The 15,505-nt window shown below is 62.5% G+C and overlaps 1 protein-coding gene across 1 annotated transcript in view; it reads left to right on the top strand.

Moving 5' to 3' along the window:
• Nucleotides 1-14,934, top strand: part of CAMSAP3 (calmodulin regulated spectrin associated protein family member 3) — a 49,951-nt gene extending 35,017 nt beyond the window's left edge. Inside the window, exons 17-20 of the mRNA XM_071800630.1 lie at nt 1,367-1,448; nt 3,898-4,007; nt 9,057-9,175; nt 13,214-14,934. Of these exons, the coding sequence (XP_071656731.1) occupies nt 1,367-1,448; nt 3,898-4,007; nt 9,057-9,175; nt 13,214-13,516 (614 nt within the window). The 3' untranslated portion in view covers nt 13,517-14,934. The remainder of the gene's footprint in view (nt 1-1,366; nt 1,449-3,897; nt 4,008-9,056; nt 9,176-13,213) is intronic.
• The last annotated feature ends 571 nt before the right edge of the window (nt 14,935-15,505 follow it).

Here is a 15,505-nt window from a genome sequence, read left to right as displayed (position 1 = left end):
GATATGGGGACATGGGGGGCATGGGGGGACATGGGGGGCATGGAGGGACATGGGAGATATGGGGACATGGGGGGCATGGGGACATAGGGACATTGGGGATATGGGGGGAGATGGGGACATAGGGACATTGGGGATATGGGGGGAGATGGGGACGTGGGGAAATTTGGGACATGGGGGGACATTGGAGATATGGGGGATATGGGGATATGGGGGGACATGGGGGTCATTGGGGATATGGGGGACATGGGGGCATGGGGGGACATTTGGGATATGGGGACATGGGGGGCATGGGGGGACATTGGGGATATGGGGGTATGGGGACAGGGGGGGACATTGGGGACATGGAGGAACATTGGGGATATGGGGGTATGGGGGGACATTGGGAACATGGGGACATATGGGGGGACAAAGACCCCCCAAGGGGCTGCTTGGTACCGGGACAAGGGGCCATAGGGAAGGACACTGGGGACAGGGCGGGCATGGGGGACATGGGGACATGGGGGACACAGGGGAATGGGGGGGACCTGGGGACATGGGGGGCTTGGGGGGGACATGGGGACATGGGGGACACAGGATGGGGGGGGACTTGGGGGGACATGGGGGGACATTGGGGACAGGGAGGACATGGGGGACACAGGGGATGGGTGGGACTTGGGGACTAGGGGGAACATGGGGGACATGGTGGGACATGGGGGGACATTGGGGATATGGGGACACTGGGGATATGGGGACAGGGGGAACATGGGGGCATTTGGGACACAGGTGGACATGGGGGGCATGGGGGGACATTGGGGAAATGGGGACAGTGTGGGTATGGGGGGACATTGGGGATATGAGGGGACATGGAGGACATTGGGGACATGGGGACAGGGGGGGCATGTGGGGACATGGGGACATTGAGGACATGGGGGAGCATTGGGGATATGGGGACATGGGGTCATGGGGTACATGGGGGGACGTGGGGACATGGGGGGACATTGGGGATATGGGGACATGTGGGATATGTGTGACATGGGGACATTGGGGGGACATGGGGATGGGGGGACATGGGGAAGTGGGGCAGATATGGGGGACATTGGGGACATGGGGGGACATTGGGGAGATGGGGACATAGGGGACATGGGGGGACATTTGGGATATGGGGACATGGGGGGCATGTGGGGGACATGGAGGGGGGGGGACATGGGGAGGGGACATGGGGACATAGGGGGATGTGGGGAGGGACATGGTTGGGGGGGACATGGACCCCCAAGTGGCTCCTTAGGCCAGGGCGGGGGACACTGGGGGACACACGAGGGGGGTCCGTGTGTCCGGGGGGGTCCGTGTGTCCCCGTGTCCCCCCGTGACACGTGTGTCCCCCCCCCAGGCTCCCGGCTGTCCAAGGTCTATTCCCAGAGCTCCCTGTCCCTGTCCACCGTGGGACACGAGCCCGGGGGGGGCACACCCAGGTGAGGGGGGGGACCCGGATGGGGGGGGGTGAGGGGGGTTCAGGGTTTTTGGGTGGGGGGGTGAGAGTCTGGGGGGGGTCAAGGTGTTTGGGGTGGGGGGGGTTGGGGGGCAGGGTGATTAGGAGGGGTCCAGAAGTTGAGGTGGGGGTCAGGGTGGGGGTCGGGGCATTCGAGGGGGGGTCAGGGGTGGGGGTCAGGGGGGTCTGAGGTCAAGGGGGGTCAGGGGTGAGGGTGGGTCTGGGGTCAGGGTGGGTGTCAAGGGTCAGAGGGGTCAGGGGGTTGGGGGGGTAAGGGTGGGGGTCAGGGTGGGGTTCAGGGGTCGGGGGGTCAGGGTAGGTCTGGGGGGGTCACGGTGGAGGTTGGGGGGTTGGGGGGTGTCAGGGGGTTCAGGGGGTCAGTGGGATGAGGGCTTGGGGGGTTCAGTGGGATCAAGGGGGTTGGGATGGGGGTCAATGGGGTCAGAGTGGGGTCAGGGGGTTCAGGTGGGGGTCAGTGGGGTCGGGGTTCGGGGGGTCAGTGGGGTCAGGGCTGGGTCAAGGGGGGTCAGGGGTGGGTCAGTGGGGTCCGGTGTGAGGCAGTGGGGTCAGGGGGTTTGGGGGGGTCAGTGGGGTCAGGATCAGGATGGGGGTCGGGGGTGGTCAGGGGTCAGTGGGGTCAGGGGGTTCGGGGGTGTCAGTGGGGTCGGGGGGATCAGTGGGGTCAGTGGGTTCAGGAGGGGTCAGGGGGTCAGTGGGGTCAGTGGGTTCGGGGGGGTCAGGGGGGTCAGTGGGTTCAGGGGGTCAGTGGGATCAGGAGGTCAGTGGGGTCAGGGGGGTCAGTGGGGTTCAGGGGGGGTCAGGGGGTTCAGGGGATCAGTGGGGTCAGGGGGTCAGTGGGGTCAGGGGGTTCAGTGGGGTCGGGGGGTCAGTGGGGTTGGGGTGGGTCAGGGGGGTCAGTGGGGTCGGGGGTTCAGTGGGGTCAGTGGGTTCAGGGGGATCAGTGGGGTCTGGGGGGTTCGGGGAGGTCAGTGGGGTCAGTGGGTTCAGGGGGGTCAGTGGGATCAGGAGGTCAGTGGGGTCAGGGGGGTCAGTGGGTTCGGGGAAGTCAGTGGGGTCAGTGGGGTCAGGGGGTCAGTGGGGTCAGGGGGGTCAGTGGGGTTCAGGGGGTTCAGGGCATCAGTGGGGTCAGGGGGGTCAGTGGGTTCGGGGGGGGTCAGTGGGGTCAGAGGGTTCGGGGGGGATCAGTGGGCTCAGGGGATCAGTGGGGTCATTGGGGTGGTCAGTGAGGTCAGGGGGTCAGGTGGGGTCAGGGCGTTCAGAGGGGGTCAGTGGGGTCAGTGGGGTCAGGGGTGGGTCAGGGGGTTTGGGGGGGGTCAGGGGTCAGTGGGGTAAGGGGTCATGGGGGGTCAGTGGGGTCAGGGGTGGGTCAGGGGGTTTGGGGGTGGTCAGTGGGGTCAGTGGGCTCAGGGGGTCAGAGGTGGGTCAGTGGGGTCAGGGTCAGGGTGGGGATCAGGATGGGGGTCGGGGATGGTCAGGGGTCAGTGGGGTCAGGGGTGGGTCAGGGGGTTTGGGGGGCGTCAGGGGTCAGTGGGGTAAGGGGTCATGGGGGGTCAGTGGGGTCAGGGGTGGGTCAATGGGGTGAGGGGGTTAGGGGGGTCAGTGGGGTTAGAGGGGTCAGTGGGGTCAGGGGGTTTGGGGGGGTTCGGGGGGGGTCGGGGGGGTCTGGGGGGGTCAGTGGGGTCAGGGGGTCAGTGGGGTCGGGGGGGTCAGGGGGGTCACTGGGGTCAGGGGTGTCAGTGGGGTCAGTGGGTTCAGGGGGATCAGTGGGGTCGGGGGGGTCAGTGGGGTCAGGGGGTCAGAGGTGGGTCAGTGGGGTCAGGGTCAGGGTGGGGATCAGGATGGGGGTCGGGGATGGTCAGGGGTCAGTGGGGTCAGGGGTGGGTCAGTGGGGTCAGTGGGGTAAGGGGTCATGGGGGGTCAGTGGTGTCAGGGTTGGGTCAATGGGGTCGGGGGTTCGGGGGGCGTCAGTGGGATCAGGGGTCAGGATGGGGGTCAGGGGGGTCAGGGAGATCGGGGGGGTCAGGGGTGGGTCAGTGGGGTCAGGGGGTTCGGGGGGGTCAGGGTGGTCAGTGGGGATGGGAGGGTCAGTGGGTTCAGGGGGGGGTCAGAGGGGTCAGTGGGTTCGGGGGGGTCAGTGGGGTCAGGGGGGTTAGGGGGGTCAGTGGGGTTGGGGGGGTCAGTGGGGCCAGGGGGCTCAAGGGAGGTTCAGGGGTCAGTGGCTCAGTGGGGTCAGTGGGGTTCAGGGGGTCAGGGGGGTCAGGGTCAGGGGGTTCAGGGGGGGTCAGTGGGGCCAGGGGGCTCAAGGGAGGTTCAGGGGTCAGTGGGGTCAGTGGGGTTCAGGGGGTCAGGGGGGTCAGTGGGGTCAGGGCTCAGTGGGGTCAGAGGTCACGGTGTGTGACCCGTGTCCCCAGCCGGGCCGTGTCCCCGTCGGCTCCGTTGTCCCCCGGGCGCGTCCCCACGACACGGGAGTGGGAGAACGAGTCCAACGCCTCGTCCCCCGCCTCCGGCCCCGAGTACACGGGTGAGTGTCCCCATGTCACCTGTGGCACCCCCCGTGTCACCCTTGTCACCCCCTGTGTCCCCAAGTACACGGGTGAGTGTCCCCATGTCACCTGTGTCACCCCCCGTGTCACCCTTGTCACCCCCTGTGTCCCCGAGTACACGGGTGAGTGTCCCCATGTCACCTGTGTCACCCCCCGTGTCACCTCTGTCACCCCCTGTGTCCCCGAGTACACGGGTGACTGTCCCCATGTCACCTGTGTCACCCCCTGTGTCACCTCTGTCACCCCCTGTGTCCCCGAGTACACGGGTGACTGTCCCCATGTCACCTGTGTCACCCCCCGTGTCACCTCTGTCACCCCCTGTGTCCCCGAGTACACGGGTGAGTGTCCCCATGTCACCTGTGTCACCCCCCGTGTCACCTCTGTCACCCCCTGTGTCCCCGAGTACACGGGTGAGTGTCCCCATGTCACCTGTGGCACCCCCGTGTCACCCTTGTCACCCCCTGTGTCCCCAAGTACACGGGTGAGTGTCCCCATGTCACCTGTGGCACCCCCCGTGTCACCCTTGTCACCCCCTGTGTCCCCAAGTACACGGGTGAGTGTCCCCATGTCACCTGTGGCACCCCCCGTGTCACCCTTGTCACCCCCTGTGTCCCCAAGTACACGGGTGAGTGTCCCCATGTCACCTGTGGCACCCCCCGTGTCACCTCTGTCACCCCCTGTGTCCCCGAGTACACGGGTGAGTGTCCCCATGTCACCTGTGGCACCCCCCGCGTCACCTCTGTCACCCCCTGTGTCCCCGAGTACACGGGTGAGTGTCCCCATGTCACCTGTGTCACCCCCCGCGTCACCTCTGTCACCCCCTGTGTCCCCGAGTACACGGGTGAGTGTCCCCATGTCACTTGTGGCACCCCCCGCGTCACCCCTGTCACCCCCTGTGTCCCCGAGTACACGGGTGAGTGTCCCCATGTCACTTGTGGCACCCCCCGTGTCACCTCTGTCACCCCCTGTGTCCCCGAGTACACGGGTGAGTGTCCCCGTGTCACCTGTGTCACCCCCTGTGTCACCTCTGTCACCCCCTGTGTCCCCGAGTACACGGGTGACTGTCCCCATGTCACCTGTGTCACCCCCCGTGTCACCTCTGTCACCCCCTGTGTCCCCGAGTACACAGGTGAGTGTCCCCATGTCACCTGTGTCACCCCCCGTGTCACCTCTGTCACCCCCTGTGTCCCCGAGTACACGGGTGAGTGTCCCCATGTCACCTGTGTCACCCCCCGTGTCACCCTTGTCACCCCCTGTGTCCCCGAGTACACGGGTGAGTGTCCCCATGTCACCTGTGTCACCCCCCGTGTCACCTCTGTCACCCCCTGTGTCCCCGAGTACACGGGTGAGTGTCCCCATGTCACCTGTGTCACCCCCCGTGTCACCTCTGTCACCCCCTGTGTCCCGAGTACACGGGTGAGTGTCCCCATGTCACCTGTGGCACCCCCGTGTCACCTCTGTCACCCCCTGTGTCCCCGAGTACACAGGTGAGTGTCCCCATGTCACCTGTGTCACCCCCGTGTCACCTCTGTCACCCCCTGTGTCCCCGAGTACACGGGTGAGTGTCCCCATGTCACCTGTGGCACCCCCCGTGTCACCTCTGTCACCCCCTGTGTCCCCGAGTACACGGGTGAGTGTCCCCATGTCACCTGTGGCACCCCCCGTGTCACCCTTGTCACCCCCTGTGTCCCCAAGTACACGGGTGAGTGTCCCCATGTCACCTGTGTCACCCCCCGCGTCACCTCTGTCACCCCCTGTGTCCCCGAGTACACGGGTGAGTGTCCCCATGTCACCTGTGGCACCCCCCGCGTCACCCCTGTCACCCCCTGTGTCCCCGAGTACACGGGTGAGTGTCCCCATGTCACCTGTGGCACCCCCCGCGTCACCCCTGTCACCCCCTGTATCCCCGAGTACACGGGTGAGTGTCCCCGTGTCACCTGTGTCACCCCCCGCGTCACCTCTGTCACCCCCTGTATCCCCGAGTACACGGGTGAGTGTCCCCATGTCACCTGTGTCACCCCCCGTGTCACCTCTGTCACCCCCTGTATCCCCGAGTACACGGGTGAGTGTCCCCGTGTCACCTGGGTCACCCCCCGTGTCACCTCTGTCACCCCCTGTGTCCCCGAGTACACGGGTGAGTGTCCCCATGTCACCTGGGTCACCCCCGTGTCACCTCTGTCACCCCCTGTGTCCCCGAGTACACGGGTGAGTGTCCCCATGTCACCTGGGTCACCCCCCGTGTCACCCCTGTCACCCCCTGTGTCCCCGAGTACACGGGTGAGTGTCCCCATGTCACCTGTGTCACCCCCCGCGTCACCTCTGTCACCCCCTGTGTCCCCGAGTACACGGGTGAGTGTCCCCATGTCACCTGTGTCACCCCCCGCGTCACCTCTGTCACCCCCTGTGTCCCCGAGTACACGGGTGAGTGTCCCCATGTCACCTGTGGCACCCCCCGCGTCACCTCTGTCACCCCCTGTGTCCCCGAGTACACGGGTGAGTGTCCCCATGTCACCTGTGTCACCCCCCGTGTCACCCTTGTCACCCCGTGTCCCCGAGTACACGGGTGAGTGTCCCCATGTCACCTGTGTCACCCCCCGCGTCACCTCTGTCACCCCCTGTGTCCCCGAGTACACGGGTGACTGTCCCCATGTCACCTGTGGCACCCCCCGTGTCACCTCTGTCACCCCCTGTGTCCCCGAGTACACGGGTGACTGTCCCCATGTCACCTGTGGCACCCCCCGTGTCACCTCTGTCACCCCCTGTGTCCCCGAGTACACGGGTGACTGTCCCCATGTCACCTGTGTCACCCCCCGTGTCACCTCTGCCACCCCCTGTGTCCCCGAGTACACGGGTGAGTGTCCCCATGTCACCTGTGTCACCCCCCGTGTCACCTCTGCCACCCCCTGTGTCCCCGAGTACACGGGTGAGTGTCCCCATGTCACCTGTGTCACCCCCCGTGTCACCCCTGTCACCCCCTGTGTCCCCGAGCACATGGGTGAGTGTCCCCATGTCACCTGTGTCACCCCCTGTGTCACCTCTGTCACCCCCTGTGTCCCCGAGTACACGGGTGAGTGTCCCCATGTCACCTGTGTCACCCCCCGTGTCACCTCTGTCACCCCCTGTGTCCCCGAGTACACGGGTGAGTGTCCCCATGTCACCTGTGTCACCCCCCGCGTCACTTCTGTCACCCCTGTGTCCCCGAGTACACGGGTGAGTGTCCCCATGTCACCTGTGTCACCCCCCGTGTCACCTCTGTCACCCCTGTGTCCCCGAGTACACGGGTGAGTGTCCCCATGTCACCTGTGTCACCCCCCGCGTCACTTCTGTCACCCCTGTGTCCCCGAGTACACGGGTGAGTGTCCCCATGTCATCTCTGTCACCCCCATGTCACCTCTGTCACCCTCCATGTCCCCAAGTACATGGGTGAGTGTGCTCATGTCACCTCTGTTACCCCCACAATGTCCCCATGTCCCTGTCCCCCTCGCGCAGGTCCCCAATGTCCCCATATCCCATGTCCCCCTATCCTTATGTCCTCATGTCCCCATGTCCCCCGTGTCCATGTCCCCAGTGTTCCCATGTCCCCAGTGTCTCCATGTCCCATGTCCCAATGTCCTATGTCTGTGTCCTCATGTCCCCAGTGTCCCTATGTTGCCATGTCCTATGTCCTCATGTCCCCATGTCCCCATGTCCCCAGTGTCCCATGTCCCCAATGTCCCCATGTCCTATGTTCCTGTCCCATGTCCTGTGTCCACATATCCCATGTCCTCATGTACCCATGTCCCCATGTCCATGTCCCATGTCCCCATGTCCCCATGTCCCCTTGTCCCCATGTCCCCATGTCACCATGTCCATGTCCCATGTCCCCATGTCCCCATGTCCCCTTGTCCCCATGTCCCCATGTACTCATGTCCCATGTTCTCATGTCCCCATGTCCCCAATGTCCCCAATGTCCCCAATGTCCCCAATGTCCCGATGTCCTCATATCGCATGTCCCATGTCCCCATGTCCCCGTATCCCATGTCCTCATGTACCCATGTCCCAATGTTCCCCATCCCCATGTCCCCATGTCCCAATGTCCCATGTCCCCATGTCCCCAATGTCCCCAATGTCCCCATGTCCCATGTCCTGATGTCCTCATATCTCATATCCCATGTCCCATGTCCAATGTCCCCATATCCCATGTCCCCATGTACCCATGTCCCCAATGTCCCCATGTCCACATATCCCATGTCCTCATGTACCCATGTCCCCATGTCCATGTCCCCATGTCCCCTTGTCCCCATATCCCATGTCCCAATGTCCCCATGTCCCCCATCTCCATGTCCCCATGTCCTCATGTCCCCATGTCCCCAATGTCCCCATGTCCCCATGTCCCCATATCCCATGTCCTCATGTACCCATGTCCCCATGTTCCATGTCCCTATGTCCCCATGTCCCAATGTCCCATGTCCCCATGTCCCCATGTCCCCATGTCCCCAGTGTCCCCAATGTCCCCATGTCCCATGTCCCGATGTCCTCATATCTCATGTCCCATGTCCCATGTCCAATGTCCCCATGTCCCATGTCCTCATGTACCCATGTCCCCAATGTCCCCAATGTCCCCATGTCCCCATATCCCATGTCTTCATGTACCCATGTCCCCAGTCGCCATGTCCCATGTCCCAATGTCACCATGTCCCAATGTCCCATGTCCTCAGTGTCCCCATGTCCCCATGTCCCAATGTCACCATGTCCCAATGTCCCATGTCCCCAGTGTCCCCATGTCCCTGTCCCATGTCCCAATGTCCTGTGTCCCAGTGTCCATGTCCCCATGTCCCTGTCCCATGTCCGATGTCCCCAGTGTCCCCATGTCCCCATGTCCCATGTCCCCATATCCCATGTCCCCTTGTCCCCATGTCCCCATATCCCATGTCCTCATGTACCCATGTCCCCATGTTCCCCATCCCCATGTCCCCATGTCCCATGTCCCTGTCCCATGTCCCCAATGTCCTCATGTCCCCCAATGTCCCCGATGTCCCCTCCCGCAGGTCCCCGTCTGTACAAGGAGCCGAGCGCCAAGTCCAACAAGCACATCATCCACAACGCGCTGGCCCATTGCTGCCTGGCCGGCCGCGTCAACGAGCCCCTCAAGCTGCGCGTGCTCCAGGTGACACGGGACAGGGGACACGGGGACACGGCGGGGGGACACGGGGGGGCACGGGGAGACACGCCCCAGGGGGACACAGGGCCATTGGGACACACTGGGGACACCTTGGGGACACACACGGGACACCGTGGGGGTGGTTGGGAGCCCCAGGAGCTGCGCGTGCTCCAGGTGATGCAGGGACACAGGGGGACATGGGGGACACAGGGCCATTGGGACACACTGGGGACACCTTGGGGACACCCTGGGGATGGTTGGGAGCCCCAGAAGCTGCACGTGCTCCAGGTGATGCAGGGACACAGGGGGACATGGGGGACACGGGGACATTGGGACACACTGGGGACACCTTGGGGACACACACGGGACGCCATGGGGATGGTTGGGAGCCCCAGAAGCTGCGCCTGCTCCAGGTGACGTGGGGACATGGGGGGACATGGGGGACACGGGGGACACAGGGCCATTGGGACACGCTGGGGACACCTTGGGGACACCCTGGGGATGATTGGGAGCCCCAGAAGCTGCGCGTGCTCCAGGTGACGCGGGGACACAGGGGGACATGGGGGACACGGGGACATTGGGACACACTGGGGACACCTTGGGGACACCATGGGGATGGTTGGGAGCCCCAGAAGCTGCGCGTGCTCCAGGTGACGCGGGGACATGGGGGACACAGGGGGACACAGGGGAACACACCCTGGGGGGACACAGGGGCACACGGGGAGACACGGGGACATGGGGGACACGGGGACACAGGGGGACACGGGGACACAGGGGCACACGGGGAGACATGGGGACACAGGGGACATGGGGGGACACCACAGGGACACCAGGGGACGTGGGGGAGCACTGGGGGGACACGGGGCGACATGCCCCGGGGGTACATGGGGACATTGGGACACACTGGGGACACCCTGGGGATGGTTGGGAGCCCCAGAAGCTGCACGTGCTCCAGGTGACATGGGACACAGGGACATGGGGGGACATGGGACACAGGGGACCATGGGGGGACATACCCTGGGGGGACACGAGGGGACATGGGGGGACACAGGGGGACACAGGGCGATGGGGACACACTGGGGACACCCTGGGGATGGTTGGGTGCCCCAGAAGCTCCATGTCCCCAAGGGGACACCTGGGGACACAAGGAGGACACATGTGGGGCCATGGGGACACCCTGGGGTGCCCCACAGACCTCCCCCCCATGAATTGAATGTCCCCCCCACTTTGCCCCCCCAGGAGGTGGAGAAGAGCAGGGTGGGGTGTCCCCCAATGTGACTGTGTCCCCCCATTCATTCCATGTCCCCCCATTAATTCCATGTCCCCCCATTAATTCCATGTCTCCCCGATTAACTCCATGTCCCCCCCGTTAATTCCATGGTGTCCCCCCATTCATTCCATGTCCCCCCATTAATCCAGTGATGTCCCCCTATTAATTCCATGTCCCCCCATTAATTCAGTGGTGTCCCCCTATTAATTCCATGTCCCCCCCACCCCCCCCATTAATTTAATGTCCCCCCCAGGAGGTGGAGAAGACCAGGTTGGGGTGTTCCCCCATTAATTCCATGTCCCCCCCCATTCATTCCATGATGTCCCCCCATTAATTCCATTGTCCCCCCCATTAATTCCATGTTCCCCCATTAATTCCATGATGTCCCCCCCATTCATTCCATGTCCCCCCATTAATTCAGTGATGTCCCCCCATTAATTCCATGTCCCCCCCCATCAATTCCATGTCCCCCCATTAATTCCATGATGTCCCCCCATTAATTCAATGATGTCCCCCTATTAATTCCGTGTCCCCCCCATCCCCCCCATTAATTTAATGTCCCCCCCCAGGGGGTTGAGAAGAGCAGGTTGGGGTGTCCCCCCCACCCAGTTCAATGTCCCCCCATTAATTCCATGTCGTCCCCCCATTCATTCCATGATGTCCCCCCATTAATTCCATGTCCCCCCATTAATTCCATGTCCCCCCATTAATTCCATGCTGTCCCCCCATTAATTCCATTATGTCCCCCTATTCATTCCATGATGTCCCCCATTAATTCCATGTCCCCCCCACTAATTCCATGTCCCCCCATTAATTCCATGACATCCCCCCATTCCATGATGTCCCCACATTAATTCCATGTCCCCCCATTCACTCCATGACGTCCCCCCATTCATTCCATGATGTATGTCCCCCCCATTAATTTCATTATGTCCCCCCATTAATTCCATTATGTCCCCCCATTAATTCCATGTCCCCCCATTCATTCCATGATGTCCCCCCATTCATTCCATGTCCCCCCATTCATTCCATGATGCCCCCCCCACCTAACCCTTGTGTCCCCCCATTAATTCCATGTCGTCCCCCCATTCATTCCATGATGTCCCCCCATTCATTCCATGTCCCCCCATTCATTCCATGATGCCCCCCCCTCCTAACCCTTGTGTCCCCCCATTCATTCCATGATGCCCCCCCATTCATTCCATGACGTCCCCCCATTCATTCCATGATGTCCCCCCATTCATTCCATGTCCCCCCATTCATTCCATGATGCCCCCCCATTCATTCCATGATGTCCCCCCATTCATTCCATGTCCCCCCATTCATTCCATGATGTCCCCTCATTCATTCCATGTCCCCCCATTCATTCCATGATGCCCCCCCCACCTAACCCTTGTGTCCCCCCATTCATTCCATTATGTCCCCCCCATTCATTCCATGTCCCCCCATTAATTCCATGTCGTCCCCCCATTCATTCCATGATGCCCCCCCCTCCTAACCCTTGTGTCCCCCCATTCATTCCATGATGTCCCCTCATTCATTCCATGATGTCCCCCCATTCATTCCATGATGTCCCCCCATTCATTCCATGTCCCCCCATTCATTCCATGATGTCCCCCCATTCATTCCATGATGTCCCCCCATTCATTCCATGTCCCCCCATTCATTCCATGATGCCCCCCCCCCTAACCCTTGTGTCCCCCCATTCATTCCATGATGTCCTCCCATTCATTCCATGTCCCCCCATTCATTCCATGATGCCCCCCCCACCTAACCCTTGTGTCCCCCCATTCATTCCATGTCCCCCCCCACCTAACCCTTGTGTCCCCCCATTCATTCCATGATGCCCCCCCATTCATTCCATGTCCCCCCATTCATTCCATGACGTCCCCCATTAATTCCATTATGTCCCCCCATTAATTCCATGATGTCCCCCCCATTAATTCCATGTCCCCCCATTAATTCCATGTCATCCCCCCATTCATTCCATGATGTCCCCCCCATTAATTCCATGTCCCCCCATTCATTCCATGATGCCCCCCCCCCAACCCTTGTGTCCCCCCATTCATTCCATGATGTCCCCCCATTCATTCCATGTCCCCCCATTCATTCCATGATGCCCCCCCCCCAACCCTTGTGTCCCCCCATTCATTCCATGATGTCCCCCCATTCATTCCATGATGCCCCCCCCTCCTAACCCTTGTGTCCCCCCATTCATTCCATGATGTCCCCCCATTAATTCCATGTCCCCCCATTCATTCCATGATGCCCCCCCCACCTAACCCTTGTGTCCCCCCATTCATTCCATGATGTCCTCCCATTCATTCCATGTCCCCCCATTCATTCCATGATGTCCCCCCATTAATTCCATGTCCCCCCATTCATTCCATGATGCCCCCCCCACCTAACCCTTGTGTCCCCCCATTCATTCCATGATGCCCCCCCCACCTAACCCTTGTGTCCCCCCATTCATTCCATGATGTCCCCCCATTCATTCCATGTCCCCCCATTCATTCCATGATGCCCCCCCCACCTAACCCTTGTGTCCCCCCATTCATTCCATGATGTCCCCCCATTAATTCCATGTCCCCCCATTCATTCCATGATGTCCCCCCCACCTAACCCTTGTGTCCCCCCATTCATTCCATGATGTCCCCTCATTCATTCCATGTCCCCCCATTCATTCCATGATGTCCCCCCATTCATTCCATGTCCCCCCATTCATTCCATGATGCCCCCCCCTCCTAACCCTTGTGTCCCCCCATTCATTCCAGGAGGTGGAGAAGAGCAGCGCCCACCACTTCCTGATCCTGTTCCGGGAGGGCGGGTGCCAGTTCCGGGCGCTGTACACCCTGGAGCCCGGGGACCCCCCCGAGCTGCGCCGCCTGGCGGGGGGGGGGCCCCGCGCCGTCCCCCTCCCCATGGTCAAGGGCATCTTCAAGTACAACTCGGACCAGAAGCGCTTCAGCCAGATCCCGGCCAAGACCATGTCCATGAGCGTGGACGCCTTCACCATCCAGAGCCACCCCTGGCCCCCCCGCAAGCCCCCCACCCCCAAGAAGGGCACCCCCAAGTGAGGGGGGGGACAAGGGGTGGTTTCCCCCATTCCCCCCCCCGGCCAAGATGGGACTGTCCCAGTGTCACTGTCATCCCAGTGAGGGGGTTGGGATGGTGGCACCGTTGATGGGGGGGGACACACATGGAGCTAAATGGGGGGGGACAGCATGGTCCCCCCCCCCCCCAAAGCTTGGGGACAGGGTGACACAGCTGGACCGGACCCAGAACCCCCCCGCCAAAAGAAATGGTGCCTCCCAAGTGTGGGGGGGACACACAAAGCCCCCTCCACCCCCCAAAAGAAATGGTACATCCCAAGTGGGGGGACATACAAAGGGTCCCCCCACCCCCAAGAAGGGCACCCCCAAGTGAGGGGGGGATGACGGGGGGACAAGGGGTGGCTCCCCCCATTCCCCCCCCCGGCCAAGATGGGACTGTCCCAGTGTCACCGTCATCCCAGTGAAGGGGTTGGGATGGTGGCACCGTTGATGGGGGGGGACACACATGGAGCTAAATGGGGGGGGACAGCATGGTCCCCCCCCCCCAAAGCTTGGGGACAGGGTGACACAGCTGGACTGGACCCAGGATCCCCCCCGCCAACAGAAATGGTGCTTCCCAAGTGTGGGGGGGGACACATAAAGCCCCCTCCATCCCCCCAAAAGAAATGGTACATCCCATGTAGGGGGACACACAAAGGGCCCCTCCACACCCCCAAAAGAAATGGTACATCCCAAGTGGGGGGACACACAAAGGGTCCCCCCACCCCCAAGAAGGGCACCCCCAAGTGAGGGGGGCGGGGGGGGACAAGGGGTGGCTCCCCCCACCCTGAATCTGGGGATAGGGTTGGGGATGGGGCTTTGTTTCCCCCCCCACCCCAGCCAAGATGGAACTGTCCCAGTGTCACCGTCATCCCAGTGAAGGGGTTGGGATGGTGGCACCATTTTGGGGGGGGGGTCACCCCAGTGTCCCACCCCCCCCCCCCCCCCCAAGCCTGGGGACAGGGTGACACTGCTGGACCTCACCCAGAGAACCCCCAATGCAAATACCCCCCCATCCCAAAAGAAATGGTACCTCCCAAGTGAGGGGGGAGTGGGGGGGACAAGGGGTGGCTCCCCCCACCCTAAATCTGGGGACAGGGTGACACAGCTGGACCTGACCCAGAACCCCCCCCCAAAACGAAATGGTGCCTCCCAAATGGGGGGGAATGGGGGACAAGGACAAAGGGCAGCTCTGTCCCCCCCCTTTCCCAAAATGGAACTGTCCCAGTGTCACCATCATCCCAATGAAGGGGTTGGGACGGTGCCACCACTGGGGCGGGGGGGGAACATGGAATTTGGGGGGGGGTGTGTGTGTCCCCAGTTTGGGGACAGGTTGGGTGACAATTGGAGGTGACACTGGTGACATGGGGGGGGACACAGGTGTCACCTCCTAAAAAGCCACATAAGGGGGGTGGGGACAGGGTGACAATTGGGAGGGGGGGAACAGAGTTACGGGGTGGGGGGGGGTGTCCCCCAATGTGGTGCCACCTGTGTCCCCCCCAGGGTTTGGGGACAGTGGGGGTGACATGGGGGGGGTCCCCACATTGTGCCTGGGCTGTGCCCTCCCCAAGTGCTTGGGGACAGGGTGACACAGTGGGGGGGGACAGAGGGGACACGGAGCTTTGTGTCACCCCCCCCCCCCCAAATCGTGCCTGGGGTCCCCTGTGTCACCCCCCCCATGTCCCCAATGTCCCCGTGGTGCTGCTGGCTCTGCCCCCCCCCCCGGGCCAATGTCCCCAAATGGGGACATGGGGGGGGGTCGTGTCCCCCTGTATATGGGGGAGGGGGGGTGGGGGGAGGGGTCGCACGGCTGGTGGGTGTTGGGGGGGGGGACACGTGCGTCCCCCCCGTGTCATTGTCACTTAATAAAGTAACTTAAAGGTGCCTGTGGGACGGTTCTTGGCGGGGGGGGGGGGTAGAACATACATGGGGGTGCTGCCCCCCCAATGGAGCTGGGGGCACCCAAAGCGGGGG

Source organism: Patagioenas fasciata, chromosome 32 (genome assembly GCF_037038585.1).
Source record: "Patagioenas fasciata isolate bPatFas1 chromosome 32, bPatFas1.hap1, whole genome shotgun sequence".
NCBI lineage: Eukaryota > Metazoa > Chordata > Aves > Columbiformes > Columbidae > Patagioenas > Patagioenas fasciata.
The sequence above is the reverse complement of the archived record's forward strand: the minus strand, read 5'-3'. Positions and strand labels throughout refer to the sequence as shown.